Genomic DNA, 25,258 nt, shown 5'->3' on the forward strand with positions numbered 1-25,258 from the left:
TGGAGACTAACTTGAAGTAACGTGTAAAACTGTGTCCCTGAGTGAATTGTTACTAGCATTTACAGTGATACCTCGGTTCTCGAACATAATTCGTTCCGGGAGGACGGTCGAGAACCAAATTGTTCGAGAACCGAAGCAATGAAACCCATAGGAAATAATGGAAACTGGTATTAATTCGTTCCAAGCCCAGAAAATGCCTATTTACTGGCCTAATTGTATATAATATGTAGAAAAACATGAGTCTCAAACAAGAATAAGAAATAAAAGTGTATTATTAAAACAAAAAAAAATAAATAAAGATGTACTGTACAGTACAGTAAATTGTGTTTATTTACTGTACCTGGCTACCAAACTTATATGAGGAGGGAATGAATGTGGAGGAGGAGGAAGGGGGATGGTTATTGTTTTGAAGGGGAGTCCTCTTCAATAAAAACAGAGGGTAACTGCTTCTTCGGGTGTTTCTGTTCTCTGTATCTTTTTGCTGAGGAGAATCAGAATCTTGGTCTGCAGTTGCTTGTCTGATTTCTTTACGGAAGAATTTGTCAATTGTTTGCTGTTTTTTTTTCTCCTCTGCACTTCACACTGATGACGCAAGCAAGGCGCACTGGGCCGATGAACGCCATTCGGCTCAACTCGGCTCATCTCGGACGTTCGGATGTTCGAGTTCCAAATATTTGTTCGGATTCCAAGACAAAATTTTCTCGAATTTCCTGGTCGAATACCGATTTGGTCGAAAGTCAAGGCGTTCGAGAACCGAGGTATCACTGTATCTCCTTTTATTTTGTCGACGATGAAGATATGTTTCTAAGTGATGTTGTAAATCTCATTTATTCTCTTTGTTGCACTTGCAATAAAGGTTAGCTGAAGTAACGTGTAATGTCCTTATCTTCAACATTTACCAACTTAAAAAGAAACACTACATGCCAATATTTGAAAAAAGTCTTTCTTACTCTTTCCATGTCACACTTTTTTTGTTTCTCCCTCTCTCTCACACACACAGACATACGTGATCAAGCACGCATACAAATTCTTTATTTTCTTCATCGTCTGATGTGCTACAGTTGTGTCTACCAATAAGCGCTGGAGTAAGGTAATCTTGTCAGTCGGCGATCATTGCATTCTCAGAGACAAATGTCGATAACAGTGAAGTGTCAAAGTCAATACAAAGATAAATCTGTTTGTTTTTTTAAAAAAAAAAAAAAAAAAAAAAAAAAAAAGCGACCTTCTGATGCTACTAAGTGAGTCGCCACTTTGTGGCAGTTAAAGAAAAGAAAATTTAATAGAAAACAAGGGATATTAAATATCAGCGGGTTGTCCCGTTACAAACATACAATCAGCTCCCGGATGACTATCAGTGCATAGTCAACATGGCGGAGCAAGTCCAAGGAAAGCCGAGGCGACAGACTCTTTCTACTCAAAAGGGAGATAACAATTACCTCAATGTGAGTGGCTAACTAGCACCCCTCTTTCTCTCTCCCTTATGCTTCTGTCTTTCACTCGCTCAATGACAAACATGTCAAATGACTGCGTTCTCCAAATTTACTCTGCCTGTTGGATTAAAATACTCCAAGGTTCTCTATCTCTCTATGTATTGTTTTCTTTCGCTAGGATTTCCTAACAGTTTTAACAGGAACACATCGTCCACGATCGAGCCTTAGATAACAGCAATAATCCAAACACAGACAAGAGAAATATCGACAACGGCTAAATATTCCCGTTACATTTGGTAGGGTCGAACTCGCACTGGTTTCAACCGCCGACACACACAAGAACGCATGCACGCTCATTTCTAAGAAAAGTGTGTATGGAATGAAAAGAAATGTTTTTTGTAAAATTGTGATTCAATAAATAATGCAAAGAATATGTGGCGGAGAAGCAGATAGGAGAGCTCTGGCTCATTTTGCACGACACAGACCTCAAGGGCAAATAATTGTAGCGATGTTTATAGTCAGCGGGGAATTTTTAAAATGTAAGCAGAATATTCGTCTGAGTAGAAGTAAAAATATTCACACCCACCCCTGTTTTGACCTTACACGATGGAATTCTTTACTTTAGCAAATTTTTGGTCAAAGGTCTTGACATTAAGTCAAAGAAATAAGCATAAATGTGACTTCATCTAGAAACAAAATGTAGTTTTTAATTACAGCGCATCGTTCGTTGATGTGCGATAACTCATGTGTAGCTGTGTTAATCAGTTAGCAAGAGTTTGCTCCCCTGTCCTATGTCGCCACTTTGGTCTCCGTTCCGCTGCGACGACTTCCTATACCTGTTATGGCTAATAGATGTTTGCTGTTATACGTGTTGCTGAAGTATTAATGAAAGAGTCAATGCCAGTAGATTAAAAAGTGTTTTCACCTCTCTAGTTCTTTTTAAAAAAAAATTCTTCAGCATTTTCTCTGATACAAAAATCACTTGTTTCATTCTTTATTACTTTTCAAATAAATGTTGCAATGTCAAATGTTATTAATATATAAAAGCAAAGAATGTTATTGAACAAAGAAAAATAGTATAGTGAATCTTGGCTTTTCAAAGAAATAAAATATCTTTGTGTACTGACAGGAGTTCATGGCACTTTGAATTATCATGTGGCTTTTTAAATGAGCTTGGATCCAACAGGCAGCTTTACACACTGTACACATGACACTCTCAGCAATGTCAGGATTTGTTGTTAAAATAAACTCTTTCTCTAATAGAAAAATCTACTTTTTTTGAATAGCCTTCAATCAGAATTTTAACTTTTTAATAGCTTTCAATCAAACTTAGGATGCTGATGATGATGCAACCTGACATGCTATTTGACATTAGCAACAGCAACGTAAAACACAATACTTAGCAAACCATGCACTCAAAGGCATGCTAGATTCTTATAGTGTCTAAATTCTAAAAGATAATAAAATCATTCAAGGCATGTGTGAATCAAGAAAACCTGAAGTCAAAATGTTCTAAGCTCAAGTTGCTCTTTCAAATTATTAATCTTCAGATGAAAAATTAACACACAGACTGCACTAGTGAAGTTATTCGCCACTTCTTCATGCATAATGATTTTTACTGATATCAGTAAGCGTTTTGTCAAATAGCCTGGTCTGGCAACTTGTAAACAACTTATTACACCCCTTACCTGTGAGGTCTCTCATCACTCTCACACCACATACTCGTTGACAAATGATCTTCTTATAGCAACTTTATGTACACTGCACTATTGAGCTTTAATATAACTGTGGGTCAGTAAATGCCTTTACAAATGGTCTCAGTGCCTAAAAGCAGCTTTACATACATTACACTGGTGAGATTCCACACGAATGTGTAACACCATGTACTGTTTTTAAGGTACATCATCTTTTGAAAGCTATATAACATACAGTAGACAGTTGACATCTCTCATCACTCTGGGCCAGCATGAGTCCTTTTAAATGATTGGATCATTTAAATGTAGCTTGACAAAATCTGCACTGCTTAGTTTTCACATCAATGAGCATGTGGCCGTTTAAATCTCTTCAGCATTAAAAACTGTACTTTCTAGGTTACTCACTACTATGGACCAGCATGTGCCTTTTCAAATTGCTTGACCACTTAAATGTAGCTGGACACAAGCTGCACTGGTAAGATTTCACATCACTGTGTGTGGCCATGTGTTTCTTTAAATAACTTAAACACTTAAATGTAGCTTTACACGAACTGCACTGGATAGGTTTCACATCACTGTGGACTATCATGTGTTGCTTTAAGTACTTTGAGTTCTTAAAAGTAAATTTACACAAAGTACACTGGATGGGTTTCAAATTACTGTGGACATGCATGTGTCTTTTTAAGTGGCTTGAGCGCTTAAATGTAGCTTTACACAAGCTACATTGGTAATATTTCTTATCACTGTGGACCTGCATGTGTCTTTTTAAGTGGCTTGAGAGCTTAAAGGCAGCTTTACACAAGCTACACTGAAAAGATCTCTCATCACTGTGGACAAGCATGTGTCGTTTTAAACGGCTTGAGATCTTAAAGGCAGCTTTACATAAGCTGCACTGGTGAGGGTGAAGTTGCACATCACTGTGGGTCTTATTCTGTTGACTTTCTTCATTATCCATAACCTCATAAGCGTTACACCTATGAACACTCATTTCTTCACATTTCTCATTACTGTCATTCTGCCATATTGCAGGTCTGTCTGTCTTAATCTTCTCCTTTTGACTGCCTTCTTGTTCTTCTTTAGTCACAATCTGCTCTTCTGTCTTTTCTGTATGCACAAAATCTTGCTCAGGTTTAATTGAACAATTGGCACACTGAAAGTGGTACTCCAGTTTCAAAGTTCTTTCACACTTGCAGTCTGACTGCTCAATGTGTGTAGCATGCTCTAGTTTCACCATATGACTAGGATCTTCTTGCTTGAACACAAGCTGCTCTTCTGTCTTTGCACCAGTCACAGAATTCTTGTCAGGATCCTGCTTAATTAAACAAGTTACATCTTGAGAACTGAACTCCAGTTTTACACCTGGTTCATGTTTCCAGGTTGACTGCTGAAACTCAGATTTTATGTGATCAGCTACAGAGGTCGGTTCGCTCTTTATGCTGATCATACATGGGACCTGGACCTGACTGTTTCTGGCCGACATAGCTTCCTGTTCCTATTACTTTACGTTTGAGTTTTTTTGTTTGTTAAAGTAGACTGAATTTTCACACGAGACAATCTGCGTATATCGCGAAAAAAAACAAAAAACAAACAAAAAACCCATCAGTTTAACTAACCTATATAATCGTTGAAGTGGCGGAGTACTTTCAGTTCTTGCCTGGTAACACACTGTACCCTACACGTCAGTCCGCGATGGGTACTCCCGGGTGGACTAGTTGCACAAAAACACAACAAAGATCATTGCCGCACAACTGTAGTTTCACTCAGAGGCTGGCCTGCCGTCTCTCCACTGTCACGTCCAAACTGAATAAGCCCCTCTCAACCGTCAAACCACACTACTTACTCCATCCCCTGAATCTTCGGGTCACGACCTTTCCCTGACCCCCTCCCCCCCATAATCCCGCCCTGTGACGTCATGGCCTTGCCAACTGGGTCAGGCGACTTCGGGTGTAACATGGGTGGACTTTCTTTTCAAAGTAGACAAAAAATGCAGAATATATTTTCAGGTAGAACGCCTTTTATAAATTATTGTAGAGGGAGCGCTTGTGCCGTGACCCGGAGACTTTTCAATCGAGTGTCAGCCCCGGTTCTCTCTGTGTTCGCTGGACACCGGGCTGCTGTGTCCCATTCCTGTAGTGTAGAGGCAGCAGCGTTTTCATTACACACACTGTGCTCATCATGTTGTTAACGGCTGCTTTGTGTGAGCTGGTGTTTGCGCTAGGTGTGTTTATAGGTATCCTTGTGCCTAGGAAGGAAAGCTGGTTTCCTCAGAAAGTGACTAAAAGCAGGAAAGGAAACCTGAGAATGAAGATGCTGTCAGGAGCATTAGCAAAGACACATCAGAACACGAAGGCATTCCAAAATGTCAGTAAGCTAGTGTGTAGCACGCTGGAGCAGTTATCAGAGAAGGTGGTAAACAAGAAGAATAGAGGGAAGGATAGGAATGGTCCTGTGACCTGTTACAGGTGTGACGAGGAGGGTCACGTTTCGCGACCCGGGCTCACAATGAAAGCGTGCAAGGTATTTCGGAAAACTAGGAAGGAGGAGTCCCGACCTTGACCCGTGGAGGAGGGACAGGTGTCGGCATAAAACTTGCAGACACCGACCAGAGGAATGTGTTCGTACTCGCAAGCAAGAAAGAGAAAGGGATAGAAGTCCCTGGATGTCTGGTTGAGGTAGAGGGAGAAGATTTGTTCGTCCCTGTTACAAACTTTAAAGAAGTAAAAGTAGAAGCTAGCGACAGTCTTTGCTCTGCTAATGTTGAGTTAGGGAGGAAGAAAGATGGGTTGTCCAGAATACCCACAATGTGTTGTAAAAGAGAAGAGTGTGTATAGTGTTGTGGGAAGCGAATCAGGGTATTGGCTCGTGCGCATGCGCGTGGACAGGGCTTGACCGATCAGGCCCCGTATGCAAGAAACACCGTTAGCCAATCGTCGCGATAGAGCCTTTCGGTCCGAAAGCTATTGCAGCGATAGTCTCCCCACTAACGTGGTATGCAGGAACACGCCGATAGAGCTCCAATAGCTTTCGGCGCGGGAAGGCAGTTCTATAAATAGCTTCCGGGTAGGCCCGTTTTTCATGCGCTACTGCGAATGTATTTGTTTTAAAAGTAGCGTTTACTTTTTCTCCCTGACGATGTCCTAGTTGCAGAAAAACGGGAAACGAAATGTATGCGAAAAGCCAATTTCAGTGACATGGAAATAAAAATTTTGCTAGAGGAGATATCCATGGAAGACAAAATTCTTTCCAGCTGCTTCTCCAACAAAAGAACGATACCAAAAAAAAAAAAAAAAATAAAAAAAAAAGAAAAGAAACACCTAACAAGCAAAACAAACAAACAAAAAAATTTGGAAAAAAAAATCGCGGCCAAGGTGTTGGCAAGCAGGGTGGCTGTTCTGTACCAGAAATAAAAGATAAATGGATCTACGAAAATAGACAATGCTTCAAAAAAAAAAAAAAACAAGCGAGGCAAATAAAACAGTTGGAGACAAGGGAATGCCACCACCAAATATATGAAGAGGCTGTTGCTGCGATCCTTGGCAATAACACCTACCCTGATCAGTGGTATTGGAGGTAAGTGACACATTAACTGGCTAAAAAAAAGTATATAAAACAGTAAATGACAGAATAATTACTTATTTTTATTTATATTTTTTATGAAATTATAATATTATAATAGAAAATGTGATTATGTTTTGCAAATCAGCTGGATGTAGCGAGGGGAGCAGTGAAACATATTGTATGCGTTGGATGTTTAAATCACGCTTATAATTGTTAATATTACACGCTTTACATTCTTGGTAACTGGGGACACAGCACCACAGGTTGAAATGGATTGGTTTAATCTTGCCTCAAATGCAATCATTATTTACTTTTCTTTTATTGTTTATACATCAGCTATAATCTTGTTGATTAAATGAAGTACAATTTTTAAAACATGTTTTTTATTCCAGTGAATGGTCCAGATTCACAGGAGGTAAGCAGGCTGAATGAATTCATGTTTTATGGTGGCTCTATTGTGAACTTTGCGCGCAGAATGCTGTGTTCTGAAGTTTGTGTGCAACATGTTGCCATCTCAACAAGTAATACACAATATCTTAAAATTTACATAGTGACATTTATTTTACTCTCAAACAGTCACAATCAAACATTTTAAAACAAAAGCAAAGTGAAAAGTGAATAATTGCATCCACACACAAATATATATATCCACATTTAAATGATATTTTCAGTCAATTTTTGCAGGATTGATAATTTTCTGACACTTTACACTAAATCAGTTTGTGGATAACATCACTTTTCTTTAGAATGCTATTGATGTATATGCAGATATCTAATTGCCACTCTTGCAGCTATCATTTACTACATATTTTTCTCTGCTCTGCCACAGAATATTCAAGTCCCTTCAAATCGTTGACAAACTTCTATCCGTCAACACCACCCTGGACAACCGGAAAACCCTTAGAATGAAAAAAAGAAAAACAGCCAGCAAAGGAGATACAGAGCAACAGCTCATGATATAACATTTCAAAGACCAAAAAGCAGTCTATTATAAGCCAAATGGGACTAGAAATTAAAATCTCAAACTAGAAGTCTGGCTGCTAAACGCTAAATAAGCAAGCTAGACAAACAGATAAATGATAATTAAAACTAGCAGTACTGCCAGTGTATGCATTTTTGTATATTAGAGTGGATCTGTATACAGTTAAAAAATGTGGGTTACAGTACAAAGCATCAACACACACAAACTCACATACCTGCAACACATATTCTGAAGTGAGATACAATGCAAAATGAAAAAATGTGGGTGACAGTACAAAGTCACACACCCCCCTGCAACAGCTACTAAAAAGTGAGATGCAATGCAAACTAAAAAATGTGGGTTACAGTACAAAGCATCAACACACACAAACTCATACACCTGCAACACATATTCTGAAGTGAGATGCAATGCGAAATTTAAAAAAATGTGGGTTACAGTACATAGTCTCAACACACACACACTCACCTGTAACAGGTATTCAGAAGTGAGATGCAATGCAAAAAAAAAAAAGTGGGTTACATTACAAAGCATCAACACACACACACACCATGCAACAGGTATTTAGCAGTGAGATGCAATGCAAAATAAAAATTTGTGTATAGTACAAAGCCTCAACACACACAAACTCACACACCTGCAACACATATTCTGAAGTGAGATGCAAAGCAAAATGAAAAAATGTGGGTGACAGTACAAAGTCTCAACACACACACACACCCTGCAACAGGTATTCAGCAGTGCAAACTAAAAATTTTTGGGTTACAGTACAAAGCCTCAACACTCACAAACTCTCTCACACAATGCAAATCCTACGTCAAGAACTAGAAGGTTTGACTGTCACATTACAGTCATGTTAGTCTGCACAATACCTAAGCTAGGATGTTAATTTTGCCTTTTTCAAATTTAAAATATCATTTAAAAAGCAACTAATCACGGCTAAAATCAAATAGACAACAAGCTGAACAAGTTTTATCAGCAGATTAATAACTGATTTATTCAGTACCTGTAACACTGGAGAAAGCGACGCACGTCGATTCGATGATTCGATTGCTGCTGCAATGTCATTTGTCAGTTCTAAAACATCATGTCTTCTAAATTTACATTTATGGTAAAGTTCTTGGTCGTTGTACCGGTCCAGGGGAGGATTCCTGTCCCGAAAAACAAGTTCGTGGCGCAAACAGCGTAGAATACGGTCCCCGAACCTCCAGTCCGCCATCTTGTGCTTTCGGTACGATAGCGAGCTAACGGAGGGGTGAGGCTCCATTAGCCGTAGAGCTACGATAGCCGGCTATCGGCGGTCCCTGCATACGAATTTTCCCGCGCTATCGTGACGAAAGGGATATCGTACCTTTAGCGGCGCTATCGGTGCTCCCTGCATACGGGGCCAGGTCGCAGCTAGCGACATGCAGAGATATTCTGACCTCTGGCTGTGTCCTAGGGAGGTGACGCGTGTTGTCCTGTCGGTGACAGGAAAGATGATACGGGTGGATCGGGAGAGGTCACCCAAAGCGAGCGGGCGGCACCCGCGAGTGGTGATACCTCCGCTGACTTGCCTGAGGGTAGCATGCAGGGTGACATGTCTGGCACGTCTCTAGAGGGTAGAGAGGTAGAGGAACAGTGTGAACAGAAGGAGGCTGAAGCTAATGAAGTAGTTAGTGACAGTAGTCCTCTGTGTGTTCCTGGTGTGTCAGAACCTCCCCCTCCCCTCATCTAATCACCTCCTTTTATGGGAGAGAAAGGTGTGTCAAGCCTGTTCACGCGCCAGGCTGCGAAGTTGCTGAGACCAAAAGGCGAGGGCCGTACACTTTCTGTACTTGACAGTGACCAAAGACTGGACAAAAAATGGCCAGGGACCGTTACATTTTTTATCACTGTTAATGTAACTTAAAAACATACATCAACTTACCAAGTGTTCTTAATAATGAAAAAACAAGCGATAAGAAAGAGGACCAATTCAGGTATTGGGTTTGGCTTCTTCACCCATCTAGACAGTCTCAAAAGATGGTCTTTTCTAGGCAAAGAAGTCGCCCAGTCATGGACTTCAAATGATGTCATCCAAGGAAGTAGCGGACAGTCGTCAACCTTGATTATCAGCAAAGACGACCGAGGAAGCATCTTGCTGGAAATCGCATTGTCGCCAATCATACCAGCCTCCAGGTGCTGTTTAAACCTGTCATTCAAGTATTTCAAAGACAAGATGATAATATAGCGATCGCTGTTCTCAATGGCTGTGGACACTGCTGAAATTAGCTGAAGGTTAGGCGGAATTCCCAGCTCCGATGTGCACACTGTCTGCCCTCTTTCTTTTAACACAGGTAGAATCTGAGCTTTGACAAGTTCCATGTCCTCTTCTGAGTGAGATATAAAGAAGTCAAAATGCTGTCTTGAAAATTGCGTGTCTGCATCTTCAGGAATTTCTCGTCTGTAGATATCTCTGCGCCTCAAATTTGGAATGAACTCGTTAAAGATCCGTCGTCCTGCATAATTTCCTGCCCATTTCACAAGCAAACAAGAAAAGCTCAGTATGATGGCAAACAGAACTATACCAGCTACTATCAGTAAGTTTTCCTTCCAAGCAAACTCATTTTCTATAGATGCTGCTGCGAGTTTTACATAATGCATGTCCTGTGGAGATGGAGTCCGTCGCTGACTGTCATGAGACGTTGCTTTATGGAAGTTTAACATGTCCTGCTCTCGAGGCAACACGACCAGTTCATCAGGATGATACACTTCCATCAATTGGTATTTGCCTGTACGGGCATTATAAACCTGACGAAGAAAGTGAACATTGTGACGTCCATAAGTACTGGCACATAAACAGTGAAAATACCAAGGACGTTTTTGTCTTTTAAGATTCCATTCGAAATCCAAATTTTCGACAGTCGGAGGTAGCACGTAATTCTTATATCCAAAATAGAGGTAGAGTAGCAAAAGCTTTGAACATCCACTGAATTGACCTTCGCACCCCATCAGTTCAGCTGGTTCTCCATTTATGAAGTATTCTGTCAAAATGTCGGAGCCGCTTTCACTCAGATGGAAATAGTCTGGTTGAAAGTGAATGATAGCTCCTGGTGGCACTGTTACGATTATTTGCTTACGAGAAGTTTCAGTAAGTCTAAATTCTTCGAAAGGGGAACTTGCATACATATTTTTCGCCATTTCAAACTTGTCTTCCAAATGGGTTTTCTCGGCAGTAAAGCTGCTAATTTTTTTAAGAAGCTCCTCTGTTCCTTTTCCTAAATCTAAAACGCTAACATAAATATCTGTTGATTTCACTTTAAGGGTTATGTTATGACGATAAGTAAGTTGAACCTTATTCAGAACGTGACATGTGTAGTTTCCATAATCTTTCGACTTGACCATATATATTCTGAGGGTTGCTGTAATTGTAACAAGACTCAAATCACGTTTTTCTTTTGAGTTCGTCAAAGTATCATTTTTTGTTGATTCTGTGATATTCAAGTCTTGTCTAAAACGTGCTGACGAAGGAAGCGGTTTTCTATTTTTCATCCAAACCACTTTAATGTCTTCTTGCGGCCCCAAAGTCCCGGTGAGTTCGCATTTAGAGGTGAAATAGGCATCTTCTCCTCTGTAAACGTATTTTTCTTCCAACCATACAGGTCGATGTTCTCCGTGTGTCTGAGGATGAACTATGTGATGTTTATGTAATTTTCTGGACGGTGACAAAGAAATGATGTTGTCTTCAAAACGTTGAACCATTTCAGACTTGAAGACATTCCACGTTCCCGTAACTATGCCATCAAGAAGCAAAGCAGTAAACACGTAGGAAAACAAACATACGAAGATCACATAAACACATGGCCTTATCATGCCGTACTTGACGTACAGTCGACGAAGCATGCATACAATCATAATCAGAAACAATTTTACATAGTTCAAACCTAACAAATATACTAATATGAAATATTCAGAAAAATCGCTGATGATGTTTAAATCATTCTCAGACTTGCGCCAAGACTGGTCCAGTATTACAAGTTTGATGATCTGATATATGACATAAACAAGCACACTTATGTTTATGAATGCTTTCATTCTGGACGTCATAATGAGCTACAGAGTAGATACGTTGAACCGCTTACTTAAAATATACAATAGCGGCGTGATGTTTTACAATGTATCAGCTTTGATCTCTGTTGTTCTCCAGACGCTTTGTAAGATTACAGAAATCACATATTTTCGTCTGGACAACTAAGATAAATAGAGAAGAGGACAAAACAGTGTGAACAATATGAAATTACATAATTTTTCTAAAATAAATGAAACTAAATAAAAACAGTCTTGAAAACTGAGCCGTAAAACCAAATCAACGTCTTTCTGACGTCCCTCTCTCCTTCTCCAAAAGTGCACAGAAAAACAAGCAAGCAACAAAAATATTTTTTCTCTCAAAACATTTTATGAATTTAATAAATTTGTCATTGGAAGTCACGTCCACCTAAACTCTATTCTGAACATAATTTATGCAGAGGTCCAGGACTTTAAATTATCTGCAAGGTTGTATGAAATCGTCGCCTCATCTACTGGTGAAAGGATAGTCTTGTTTGATATGATTCTCATACACAGCGACGAAAATGACTTTCTGAGATACCATCTACATTAGGCAGTTAACGGTGCACAGTAGTACAAAATATGGAGAAATTTCTCTGGGTTCTCACTATTCTGTAGCCGATTCAGCACAATGGTCGTATTAATCTGTCCCCACCACTGCGGAAAAATTAAAGGAAATTTTATAATATTACCAGCACATTTTATAGAGATTTCTAGAATGTTCCTTCCTCTACAGTTAAAGTAAGCAAGGACATCTGAAAGTGTTAAACATGTTTAAAACTATAGACAACTATAATTTATTAAAATGTCCACAAAACATCTGGATCTTTTTCTTGGTTTTGTGAAAATTTAATTATAATTTTCAATGCTGTCAATGTATATATATATTATATAAAAACATATACATGTATAAACTTGCTTATATGGACACGTTCCAAATGAAACAAAGGAAAGAAAAAAGAAAGAGCAAAGAGAGAGAAAGAATACTTTCGTTTGACTGCATGAGTTTGCGTATACATACATGGAGACGTTTATGAATCTGTGTGTGCACAACAATACATAAAGCAGTAAATAAACATGTATAAAGGAATTAAATCAGCGACAGAAGCAAAGTACCGAGCAGATGTTATGAAGATATGAGCGTAATCTATTCGGTGGTTTACATTCGAGCGAGTATAAAAGTTAGAACTAATGGACTCAAGCCAAGGAAAGTAGACCAGTGCTGTTATCATGATGGTGATTAACATCATGTGGTGTGACAGATAAACTTTCAGGATTAGAGTACTGTTTAAACACAGATAGCTCGAGCTAAAATGTATCAAAAGATACGAACTACACACAAGGTCATAAAGTTTATGCTGTCATGTGATTGCACAACAAGGGCTTATTATGGCCACATCACTACCATATAGTTTTTGAACTGTTTATGTATCCTAAACAGTAATAAACTCATCAAAACTTTACTTACCGTTGCTAGATTTTGGGGGCTAATGTTAAGCTTGTCTAGAAATCTGAACAATCGAGAAGTCCGTACCTTTTCTTGTTTATTAATTCGAGAATAGAAAGGAACAGGATAAAAATCAGATAGTAGTATTCACGACATCAAACAACTAACACATTTTCTTATACACAGTTGATACACATGGTGAAGTAACTTACCATACTACTTGTAGCAATATTGTTAAAATGTTGAGGTCGCATCAAGACTTTTCTGTCAAAAATTAACTTTGTATAGGGACACGTAAGCGATTCCTCTACATCCACCCCTCAGATTATGGACACGTACTTTCCGCTCGATGTATACAAATGCATCATATTTGGTTGACATATATTAACAAACTCTTAATTTTTAATTTGAAAAAATTAAAAAGTTAGAGTTGAAGAAAAGAAGTAAGGACAATTTCTAACCCCACATACTTGTAGGTCACAAAAACATTGGTTACATATAGGTCATCATTTCAATCTTCAACAAAATGATTTAAAAATTGTCGCATTACAAATATTTGACTTGTTTTTCTCTGATTCTAAAAGTGGGAAAGTACAAGGTTACCTAATGATCAGTGAACTCGACCTAGCCAATATATTATTTGCACCTTATTATTTAATCACATTGAAATGCAGCTACAAAATACATAATTTATTGAAAACAAAGCAGTATAAAGCTTGCGAAAAGACAATACAAGAAAAACCCAAACCAGAACTATCAACGTTAAAATACTACATTGATTCAACATCATTTTCCTTTACCTCAATTGCTCCTTTTCATGTATTACCAGATTTTAAAAAATCACAATCTCTAAAGAAGCAAAAAGGAAGTTTCACGGTAATAATATAAAACCCTGAGGACTGTGTAAAAATATTACCTGCAAGAATTGGGTGAAACGCCCGCTGCTTTGCTTTTACTTATGTGATCGAAGGCAATCAACCTCAACAGGAAAACCCTAAGTAGATAATTTTGGTATTATTAGCTATCTAGTATTACTGGGTACTTATGTCAAGGTTACTTACCCGATATTTCGTGCATCCAACGTTTATAGGTTTCCTGCTATCTTCATTGTTTTGTTTTCTTTTTTTCATTTAGTAACGGGATATTTAATTAATTAGTGGGCGTATGTAGGTAGGCAATGCAAATTTTCATATATATATATAAAATAAAGTCAGGAGTAAATTAGGTACGAGATAGGTTTACACGATTCACAATTTAGTAAGTAAATGACTTTTAGCCTAAGAAGAATTAATATTTAGTGCGATGGTGTCCAACGGTTGGGATATAAGGCATTTTGTAATGATTCTAACAACTAGAGGGGAGCGTGGCCTAGTCAGCCCAAGGTAAAGTTGTTAATATTAGTTCGTTTACCCCCAGCTTCCACCTTTCACACACCCACTCAGGGTGCAATACACTTCACATCTTTGCACAAAGCAGACAGCACCTTCCAGCAGGTAGTGATCTACTCTGTAAAAGAATGGGCCTCCCTCATTCAGACATGCTGTATCAGCTGTTCTAACACTCAGAAACCGTTGTCTCTATTGGAGAACAAGAAAGAAAGACCCTCAAGCTATTATTATTATTAATATCGTAAAACATTCCGATCTCTTGGACCAAAGTGATCAGAAGTCAAAGCGAGTGAAGACCAAAGTGAGGGTGGAAATACATTGATACCCACGGTGTCCATTCTCTCTCCCTTTTTCTTTCTAATGAGTGGTCAAGCATTTACCCTCTCACCCTCTATTACCATTCTGCGCTTTGTTCCGGACCAGAGACGACTGTTTCGTGAGACATGATTGTCTCCATTTAGAAAATGAGAGATGTTGCATGTGCTAGTTTACCACATTATGAGAAAGAATCATCAAGTAGACAGAGACCGAGGAAGAGGAGAGATCGAGCGAAAGGACGGTGACACTTGAGCTCAAGTTAGTTGCACTTAATCGTTATTGTGGCTTATTTTAGCCTCATGATAAACAAATTGTTGAATTTCCTTGGTAAACCATTTTCGCATCCTTGCTGAGTGAGTGCATTTGGAAAAGTGGAATCAATGCTCGGCTCCTCTCTGCCTCTTTATTCCATTAATTCTCGTAACCCTTTTCTTCATGTTCTCTCCTACATTCAATCATTTCGCCTCTACTCTCTTCTTTTGTCTCCTCTAATGGCAACACGTCAGAAGCGCCTGTTATCTGGTGATGATCGAACCTCTGTGTTCCACAATGGCTCCTACTAAGCATGTATATATTGATAACTAGCTTGTGTATCCGACCGTGTTAAGGTCAAACACTTTGAACTAAGAATTCATTGTTAACTTTCGTTCTACCACTTCATTCGAATCAAGCTTGAGCAGTTGACTTCCTTGGTGTCAGTGCGGTGAAGCAGTCAGACACTTGTGTTCTTTCACTTGCTGTGCTCATGAAGCTCATTTACAAACTTGTTAAATCTGGACAAACAACCTTTTGGGGCCCTTTCATTAAATTGTGACTGTAAATTAGGTTTTGCTAAAGTATAGTAGCTGCGGCCCTATGCTCCACTGGGGTGAATAGGAACAAGACGAAGAAGCAGAAGCAGAAGAAAAAGAAAACAAGAAAACAAGAAGAAAAAGAAAGGAAGAAAAAGAAAAGAAGAAGGAAAAGAAAGGAAGAAGGAAAAGAAAGTAACAAAAAGAAAAGAATAAAAAATGAAAAGAAAAAATGAAAAGAAAACAACAAAAGAAGATGGAGGAAAGAGAAGAAAAAAGAAGAAAAGAAGTAGTAGTAGAAGAACAACAACAACAACAGCAACAGCAACAAGAACAAGAAAGTATAGTAGTAAACTTACAACTCGATTGTCATCACCAGCATTTCTCGTAATAACACAATATCGACAGCAAACGGAACAAGGGTAGCTACAAACTACAGAGGACCGCTGTCTCTTCATGCATTGCAGACCTAGCTCGACCGAAAGAAACCAATAAACGAAACGTAATATGAAATTTTTTATTTTCTTTTAAACTAGTGTCTTAGGAACAACAACAATAATAATACAGAGCACTTGTATAGCGCATTTTTCCAGCACCGAAGCCGGGCTCAAAGACTTTCAATGCATCTTCACGCACCAATACGCATGACAATGCATCCCGTACACAGGTGTCGAACCCAGAGAGGGATGAGCTGGAGCCAGGATCAAGAACTAGAGCACAACAATCAGGTTAAAATTTACAACGACCCATCCTCAATCAAGAAAAAAGGTCGGCTGCTACTCACAACAAAGATCATCAATTATTCCTTGCATAGATTAAACGTGTTAAACCTCGCAGCAACAAAGGCCTCTCTGTTTCTATTTATTTTAGTAAAATAGAAGATCAGAGTCAGGTGCTAGGTCATCTTGCGTGCGAGGCAACAGACACATTCTTAAATCAATTTACAACAGCAACTTAGCAAACAATAATGATCAAGAAATTTTTTCAAAATTAGCAATTCATTAAAGTGATGTTAATAATTCACACTTTAAAACACGAAAAATACTCACTAAAAATACAGTGATTCAGTGATAAAAGCATGTATAAATGACTGAATCGGATAAACAAATATCGTCAAAAACGATGAAAACATCAGATTTGTCTGGAAAAGATAGTTTAGCTTATGGTAAATTGGTGAGAAGAACAATCATGACAGGGAAGAAAAATCATAAACAGGCGTAGGAGAGATGTGGTACAAATGTCAATGTTCACATATTGCGTTTAATTTGATACCTCTCTGCACCCATCTGGAAAGTCTGCGTAGTTTGTCCTCTCTGGACAAAGATGTCGTCCAGTCATGAACTTCAAATGATCTCATCCAAGGAAGCAGGTGACAGTCATCGAGCTTTATAACGAGTAAAGACGACTGAGGTGACATCACGCTGGATATTGCTTTCATGCCAATAATATCTGTCTCTAGGTTTAGTTTCAATAAATCATTTAAATATTCCGAGGACCAGATAATAATGTAGCGAGCACTGTTGTCGATGGCTGTGGACACTGCTGAAAGTATCGGAAGGTTGGGTGGAATGTCCAGCTCCGATGTACACACCCTCTGTCCATGACCATGCAACACTGGGAGTATCTGATCAATCAGAAGATTCGAATTCCAGTCCACGTGAGAGATAAAGATGTCAAAATGCTGATTGGAAAAGTTTGTCTTTGCATCGTAGAGATCTTCTCGTCTGTCGATATATCCGAGTCTCAGACATGGAAGAGGCTGGTCAAGAATGAATCTTCCTGCATATTTTCCAACGCATTTAAGAAATAGATAGGAAAACAGCAGTATCAGAAAAAACACGCAGAATCCTATTACAATAACTTTTGTTTCCGAACTATCAAATTCATTTACTACAGCTGTTCCAGCCATATTCACGTAGTGCATGTCCTGTGGCGAGGGAGGTTTAAGGTGTTGCCCGTTGTTATGAGATGTTCTGTTCTGAAACAGACTCAACATATCTTGCCCTCGAGGTACCACCACCAGTTGATGTTGATGACGAACTTCTAACAGTTCATACTTACCAGCCGAGGAGTCATAAAAGCGGCGCAGGAAGTAAACATTGTGATATCCATATGTATTTTCGCACACACATTGATAGTACCTAGGAACTTTTATTCTTTGTAAAGCAGAGCTGTCATCTAGATTAAGAAGAAATGGAGGAATGATTTGAAAGTTGTAAGTAAAATACAAATAGAGCAGAAAAACCTTTGAGCATCCATGAAACATATCTGTGCATTGGTGGATGTGGGGGCTGATGTCAATGCTGGGCAGTTCACCACTTTGCACAACCGACGCTTCGCCTTGACTCCTCTGCACTTTGCACTCATCAGGGGCACACTTCCTGCCGCCAGCATTGTAAAAGTGCTGGTGAAGTCAGGAGCGGACCTGAGCTTGGAGGCAGCCAGAGCCGACAGCAGGGTGCCATGCGTGACGATCGTTAGAGAGTGTTCCTGCGGGATTTGCTTGTGTCTGGGTATCTACGTATTTCCCGATCTGCTGCTTCCCTCACACGGAGCTCGGTATGACGGTCAGATCAAAAGCGTGGGGACTGCTTTACACCTGGCAGTTAAGCGCAGCTTTGACCTGTCTGATATCCTCTCGGAAAAGCAACACAGACCGCTGATGAAAGTACCCGACGGTTCAGGCTACCTGCCTCTTCATTCCGCAGTCAAGAATTTAAACCAGAAAGCTATAAAGATCCTCCTTAGTTTGGGTGCTGATGTTAACGCCAAGGCGTCTGGAAATTGTTGTATGCTGGGTAGAACGGCTCTTCACATCCTCTTTAATTTCAAGTTAGTAACGAGACTCCATTGTATCTTCTGCTCCCGCACACTGCAGCCTAGACACCACTTTAAAAAATGCGTGTCCCTTTTGCTGCAGCAACCTTTGGTGGATCTCAACGAGAGAGATTGGCAGGGTAGAACCCCGCTGCATGTTGCCTGCGAGTCCGGGCACTATGCCTTCATTGAGCAGCTGGTCGCTTGCGGGGCCAACGTCCTGGTGGAGGACAACAGGGGCGGCTCGCCGCTGTCCTACGCCGCGTGTCCCGCAGACAGGACCGTCCGTGAAATGCTCGTGGACGTCCTTCTGAGATGTGGAGCTGTCGTCTCGTGTCTGAATACACCCTTCTACCGTTCTCCAGTGCGAGCGTTCTACAGCCGCTATGACGTGGCCATCCTTTTGAAGCTGCACAACCGCGGGGCTATAACCCCCCAAGATCTGAGTTCAATGCTTTGTAGCATTACCATCCCTTACAATTTTGAGGCAAAGTACTGTAAAAGAAGAACAACGCGATGAAATGGCTGCGTACAGAAAGGATGGATTGAATCCACACTCCACACGATTTTCTTTGAAGATTGTTAGTTGAGAAACAACCAAAGATAGAATAAAGCGCTGCAACTCATGATTAAGTGAGTGTGAACTCCCTCCCCTGGCGTGATGGTGCACCGTGCACGTCTGTTTTTTATTCAGTTATGGCCCCTCGCGGATCACAATTTCTTCAGGGCGGAAGCACGTGTCAGAAACCTAGACGAGGTAAACTTTAAAACTGAAGAAAAGAGAGAAGATGGTACTATACTTTTAAACATTGTCTTGGAAATCATGGAGAACTCTGTCGCTGAGTGCATTGGTACAAGCCTTTCTCTCATCTATTTTGTTGATTTTCATGATGATGTTTTTCTAACTTGATGTAAATCTTGTTTACTCCTATTGATTTTTTTAATCTGCACTTGCAATGAACATTAAGTGAAGTTACGTGCAAAACTGTGTCCCTGAGTGAATTGTTACCAGCATTTATCTCCTTTTATTTTGCTGCCGGCTTCGACGATGATCATATGTTTCTAACTTGATGTTCTAAATCTCATTTACTCTCATTGTTTTATATGCACTTGCAATAAAGGTTAGCTGAAGTAACGTGTAATGTCCTTATCTTCAACTTTTAAAAAAATACCATTTACTAACAAGAAACGCTACGTGCCAATATTTGGAAAAAGTCTTTCTTACTCTATTTCCACGTCACACTTTTTTTGTTTCTCTCTCTCACACACACAGACATACGTGCTCACTCACGCATACAAATTCTTTATTTTCTTCATCGTCTGATGTGCTACAGTTGTTGCTACCAATAAGCGCTGGAGTCGACGATCTTTGCAGTCTCAGTGACAAATGTCAATCACAGTGAAGTGTCCAAGTCAATACAAAGATAAATCTGTTCTTTTCACACAAAAAAAGCGACCTTAGGATGCTACTAAGTGCGTCGCCGCTTTGTGACCGTAAAAGAAAAGAAAATTTAATACAAAACAAGGGATATTAAATTTCAGCGGTTGTCCCGTTACAAACTTATACAATCAGCTTCCGGATGACTATCAGTGCATAGTCCACATGGCGGAGCAAGTCCAAGGAAAGCCGAGGCGAGACACTTTCTACTCAAAAGGGAGATAACAATTACCTCAATGTGCTTTCTCTCTCCGTTATGTTTCTCTTTCACTCTCTCAATGACGAACATGTCAAATGACCACCTTCTCCAAATTTACTCTGCGTGTTAGATTAAAATACTCCAAGGTTCTTTCTCTCTCTATGTATTGTTTTCTTTCGTTAGGATTTCCTAACAGTTTCAACAGGAACACATCGTCCACGATCGAGCCTTAGATAACAGCAATATTCCGAACACAGACAACAGAAATATTTATAACATCGACAACGGCAAAATATTCCCGTTACATTTGGTTGGGTCGAACTCGCACTGGTTTCAACCGCCGACACACACAGGAACGCATGCACGTTCATTTCTGAGAAATGTGTCTATGGAATGAAATGTTTTTGTAAAATTGTGATTCAATAAATAATGCAAAAAAAAAAAAAAAAAAAATGTGGTGGAGAAGCAGATAGGAGAGCTCTGGCTCATTTTGCACGACACAGAGCTCAAGGGCAAATAATTGTAGCGATGTTTATAGTTAGCGGGGAATTTTTAAAATGTAAGCAGAATATTCGTCTGAGTATAAGTCAGCTAAAAATATTCTCAGAGAAACGCATTTGGGTATAATTTTCAGGAACTACAGCAGTTTTTCTTCAATTATTGTTGACACTGCACACAGGTATCACTGAAGATTATTCTAAGCAGAAAATGCATTTTAGTTACAGGTGTCAAACACTGAATTTCAAGAATTACACCGTAGTTCTAAGACTAGGAATGTACCAGGATATGAGAACCCAATTCTAACCGCACTCTTTCCTGGACTACACTGCTCGCAGCCAAATCGTAAAGGATTTCGTCAGAATTTACATCAGGTAGGCCTACGGGGATGCTTAATGAGTTCGAATGACATCGTGCATCATCTGCTTACTGCTTAGTGTGTTGTCCAGAAAATTGTCGACGATGACCCCTCCATGGCACTGACACACACACACAGACCCGAATTTTTCCACAGTCGTCACCCGTCTTGTTACTGAAGTGATCCCCCAACCCACACCCACCCCTGTTTTGTCCTTACACGATGGAATTCTTTACTTTAGCAATTTTTGGGTGAAAGGTCTTGACATAAAGTCCAAGAAATAAGCATAAATGTGACTTCATCTAGAATCAAAATGTAGTGTTTAGTTACAGCGCATCGTTCGTTGATGTGAGGTAACTCATGTGTAGCTGCGTTAATCAGTTAACAAGAGTTTGTTCCCCTGTCCTATGTCGCGACTTTGGTGTCCGTTCCGCTGCGACGACTTCCTATACCCGATATGGCGGTCTAATAGATGTTTGCTGTTATACGTGTTGCTGAAGTATTAATGAAAGAGTCAATGCCAGAAGTTTAAAAATTGTTTTCCCCTCTCTAGTTCTTTTTTAAAAAAAATTCTTCAGCATTTTCTCTGTTACAAATATCAGTTGTTTCATTCTTTATTACTTTTCAAATAAATGTTGCAATGTCAAATGTTATTCATATATAAAAGCAAAGAATGTTATTGAACAAAGAAAAAAAGTATAATGAATCTTGGTTCTTTCAAAGAATTATAATATCTTTGTGTACTGACAGGAGTTCATGGCACTTTCAATTATCATGTGACTCTTTAAATGAGCTTGGATCCAACATGCAGCTTTACACACTCTCAGCAATGTCAACATTTGTTGTTAAAATAAACTCTTTCTCTAATAGAAAAATCAACTTTTTTTTTGAATAGCCTTCAATCAAAATTTTAACTTTTCAATAGCTTTCAATCAAACTTAGGATCTGATGATGATGATGCAACCTGACATGCTATTTGACATTAGCAACAGCAACGTAAAACACAATACTTAGCAAACCACTAAAAGGCATACTAGATTCTTATAGTGTCTAAAGTCTAAAAGATAATAAAATCATTCAAGGCATGTGTGAAGCAAGAAGACCTGATGTCAAAATGCTCTAAGCTCAAGTTGCTCTTTTTTTCAAATTATTGATCTTCAGATGAAAAATTAACACACAGACTGCACTAGTGAAGTTACTCGCCACTTCTTCATGCATAATGATTTTTACTGATATCAGTAAGCGTTTTGTCAAACAGCCTGGGCTGGCAACTTGAAAACAACTTATTACACCCCTTACGCGTGAGGTCTCTCATCACTCTCACACCATATGCTCGTTCACAAATGATCTTCTTATAGCAACTTTATATACACTGCACTATTGAGCTTTAACTGTGGGTCAGTATATGCCTTTACAAATGGTCTCAGTGCCTAAAAGCAGCTTTACATACATTACACTGGTGAGTTTCCACACAATGTACTATTTTAACACCATGTACTATTTTAAGGTACATGATCTTTTGAAAGCTATATAACATTCCATACACAATTGACATCTCTCATCACTCTGGGCCAGCATGTGTCCTTTTAAATGATTGGATCACTTAAATGTAGCTTTATAAAATCTGAGCTACTTAGTTTTCACATCAATGTGCATGAGCACGTGGCCTTTTAAATTGCTTAAGCGTTAAAAACTGTTTTTTCTAGGTTACTCACTACTATGGACCAGCATGTGCCTCTTCAAATGGTTTGCACGCTTAAATGTAGCTGGACACAAGCTGCACAGGTAAGATTTCACATCACTGTGTGTGACCATGTGTTTCTTTAAATAACCTAAACACTTAAATGTAGCTTTACACGAACTGCACTGGATAGGTTTAACATCACTGTGGACCAGGATGTGTAGTTTTAAGAGCTCTGAGTTCTTAAAAGTAGATTGACACAAAGTACACTGGATGGGTTTCAAATTACTGTGGACATACATGTGTCTTTTTAAGTGGCTTGAGCGCTTAAACGTAGCTTTACACAAGCTACATTGGTAATATTTCTTATCACTGTGGACCTGCATGTGTCTTTTTAAGTGGCTTGAGAGCTTAAAGGCAGCTTTACACAAGCTACACTGATAAGATCTCTCATCACTGTGGACAAGCATGTGTCGTTTTAAACGGCTTGAGATCTTAAAGGCAGCTTTACATACACTGCACTGGTGAGGGTGAAGTTGCACTTCACTGTCGGTCTTATTCTGTTGACTTTCTACATTATCCATAACCTCACGAGCGTTACACCTATGAACACTCATTTCTTGACATTTCTCATAACTGTCATTCTGCCATATTGCAGGTCTGTCTGTCTCAGTCTTCTCCTTTTGACTGCCTTCTTGTTCTTCTTTAATCACAATCTGCTCTTCTGTCTTTATTCTATGTACAAAATCTTGCTCAGGTTTAATTGAACAATTGGCACATTGAAAGTGGTACTCCAGTTTCAAAGTGCTTTCACACTTGCAGTCTGACTGCTCAATGTGTGTAGCATGCTCTAGTTTCACCATATGACTAGGATCTTCTTGCTTGAACACAAGCTGCTCTTCTGTCTTTGCACCATGCACAGAATTCTTGTCAGGATCCTGCTTAATTAAACAAGTTACATCTTGAGAACTGAACTCCAGTTTTACACCTGGTTCATGTTTCCAGGTTGACTGCTGAAACTCAGATTTTATGTGATCAGCTACAGAGGTCGGTTCGCTCTTTATACTGATCATACATGGGACCTGGTCATGACTGTTTCTGGCCGACATAGCTTCCTGTTCTTATTACTTTACGTTTGAGTTTTTTTGTTTGTTAAAGTAGACTGAATTTTCACACGAGACAATCTGCATATATCGCGGAAAAATACCCAACATTTTAACTAACCTATATAATCGTTGAAGTGGCGGAGTACTTTCAGTTCTTGCCTGGTAACACACTGTACCCTACACGTCAGTCCGCGATGGGTACTCCCGGGTGGACTAGTCGCACAAAAACACAGCAAAGATCATTGCCGCACAACTGTAGTTTCACTCAGAGGCTGGCCTGCCGTATCTCCACTGTCACGTCCAGACTGAATAAGCCTCTCTCAACCGTCAAGCCACACTACTTACTCCATCCCCGCAGAATCTTCTGGTCATGACCTTTCCCTGACCCCTCCCCCCATAATCCCGCCCTGTGACGTCATGGCCTTGCCAACTGGGTCAGGCGACTTCGGGTGTAACATGGGTGGACAGTTGAAGGCTTGAGAAAGGGACAGTCATCTCTAATTACTATCCAGACGAGACTATTTTATTGGAACGCGGGTTTTTGTTTTTGTTTTGTTTTCACTCTTGTACGCATGCGCGAACTGCCCCACCAAGCTGTATAAACCCTGACCTCGACTTCGCGAAAGAAACGATTGCTCGCGTGACCGAAGCTTTCATTCAAAACAATAAAAGTAATAAATGCTGAGATGAATGTGCCTCAAGAGTGATGTTAAAATTAAATGAGAAAGTTGTGACTTGCTCTGATGAACATTGTGACAGTTAGCACTGAGAAGGAACGAGTTAAAGACAACGGAGAACAAAGATGTGGAACAGAGGACTACACCATTGGATGGTTTCAATATATGTTCAACAACCAAAGGAATGATAATAATACTGGATTTGCTTCTAAGACTTTCTTTTCAAAGTAAACAAAAAATACCGAATATATTTTCAGGTAGAATTCCTTTTATAAATTATTGTAGAGTGTTTATAGGTATCCTTGTGTTTAGGAAGGAAAGCTGGTTTCCTCAGAAAGTGACTAAAAGCAGAAAAGGAAACCCGAGAATGAAGAAGCTGTCAAGAGCATCAGTAAAGACACATCAGAACACGAACTACTCAAGGCATTCCAAAATGTCAGTAAGCTAGTGTGTAGCACGCTGGAGCAGTTGTCAGAGAAGGTGGTAGACAAGAAGAATAGAGGAAAAGGAAGGGTCCGGTGACCTGTTACAGGTGTGAAGAGGAGGGTCAATTTTCGCGACATTGTCCAGACCCGGCGACCCGGGCTCACAATGAAAGCGAGCAAGGAAGTTCAGAAAACTAGGAAGGGTTAAGAGTCCCGAACTTGACCCGTGGAGGAGGGACAAGTGTCGGCATAAAACTTGCAGACACGGACCAGAGGAATGTGTTTGTACTCGCAAGAAAGAGAGAAAGAAAGAGAAAGGCATAGAGGTCCCTAGATGTCTGGTTGAGGTAAAGGGAGAAGATTTGTTCGTCCCTGTTACAAACTTT

The 25,258-nt window shown here is 39.6% G+C and overlaps 4 protein-coding genes across 6 annotated transcripts; 1 reads left to right on the forward strand and 3 right to left on the reverse strand.

The window, feature by feature from the left end:
* Nucleotides 1–2,425: 2,425 nt before the first annotated feature.
* LOC112571908 (zinc finger protein 91-like) lies at nucleotides 2,426–24,337 on the reverse strand. The gene is made up of 2 exons (XM_025251309.1): nucleotides 23,889–24,337; nucleotides 2,426–4,737 (listed from the first exon to the last, which is right to left on the reverse strand). Exon 2 carries the CDS (start codon nucleotides 4,602–4,604, stop codon nucleotides 3,522–3,524), a length of 1,083 nt encoding a protein of 360 aa, XP_025107094.1. The 5' UTR covers nucleotides 4,605–4,737; nucleotides 23,889–24,337; the 3' UTR covers nucleotides 2,426–3,521.
* LOC112571898 lies at nucleotides 8,359–14,130 on the reverse strand. Of its 3 annotated transcripts, XM_025251276.1 has the most exons (3): nucleotides 14,093–14,130; nucleotides 13,198–13,268; nucleotides 8,359–12,386 (listed from the first exon to the last, which is right to left on the reverse strand). In XM_025251276.1, exon 3 carries the CDS (start codon nucleotides 11,727–11,729, stop codon nucleotides 9,567–9,569), a length of 2,163 nt encoding a protein of 720 aa, XP_025107061.1. In that variant the 5' UTR covers nucleotides 11,730–12,386; nucleotides 13,198–13,268; nucleotides 14,093–14,130; the 3' UTR covers nucleotides 8,359–9,566. The 3 variants fall into 3 exon arrangements, with proteins under 3 accessions (XP_025107061.1, XP_025107072.1, XP_025107081.1); XM_025251287.1 differs by lacking the exon at nucleotides 13,198–13,268; XM_025251296.1 differs by lacking the exons at nucleotides 13,198–13,268; nucleotides 14,093–14,130 and adding an exon at nucleotides 12,751–12,773.
* On the forward strand, nucleotides 17,931–19,010 carry LOC112553140 (serine/threonine-protein phosphatase 6 regulatory ankyrin repeat subunit A-like). The gene has a single exon (XM_025220168.1). The coding sequence runs from the start codon at nucleotides 17,931–17,933 to the stop codon at nucleotides 19,008–19,010; it is 1,080 nt and encodes a 359-aa protein (XP_025075953.1).
* On the reverse strand, nucleotides 21,609–23,891 carry LOC112571917 (zinc finger protein 39-like). Its single transcript, XM_025251319.1, has one exon. It carries the CDS (start codon nucleotides 23,771–23,773, stop codon nucleotides 22,691–22,693), a length of 1,083 nt encoding a protein of 360 aa, XP_025107104.1. The 5' UTR covers nucleotides 23,774–23,891; the 3' UTR covers nucleotides 21,609–22,690.
* Nucleotides 24,338–25,258: the final 921 nt, after the last annotated feature.

This window comes from Pomacea canaliculata, linkage group LG1 (genome assembly GCF_003073045.1).
Source record: "Pomacea canaliculata isolate SZHN2017 linkage group LG1, ASM307304v1, whole genome shotgun sequence".
In the NCBI taxonomy this organism is placed as follows: domain Eukaryota; kingdom Metazoa; phylum Mollusca; class Gastropoda; order Architaenioglossa; family Ampullariidae; genus Pomacea; species Pomacea canaliculata.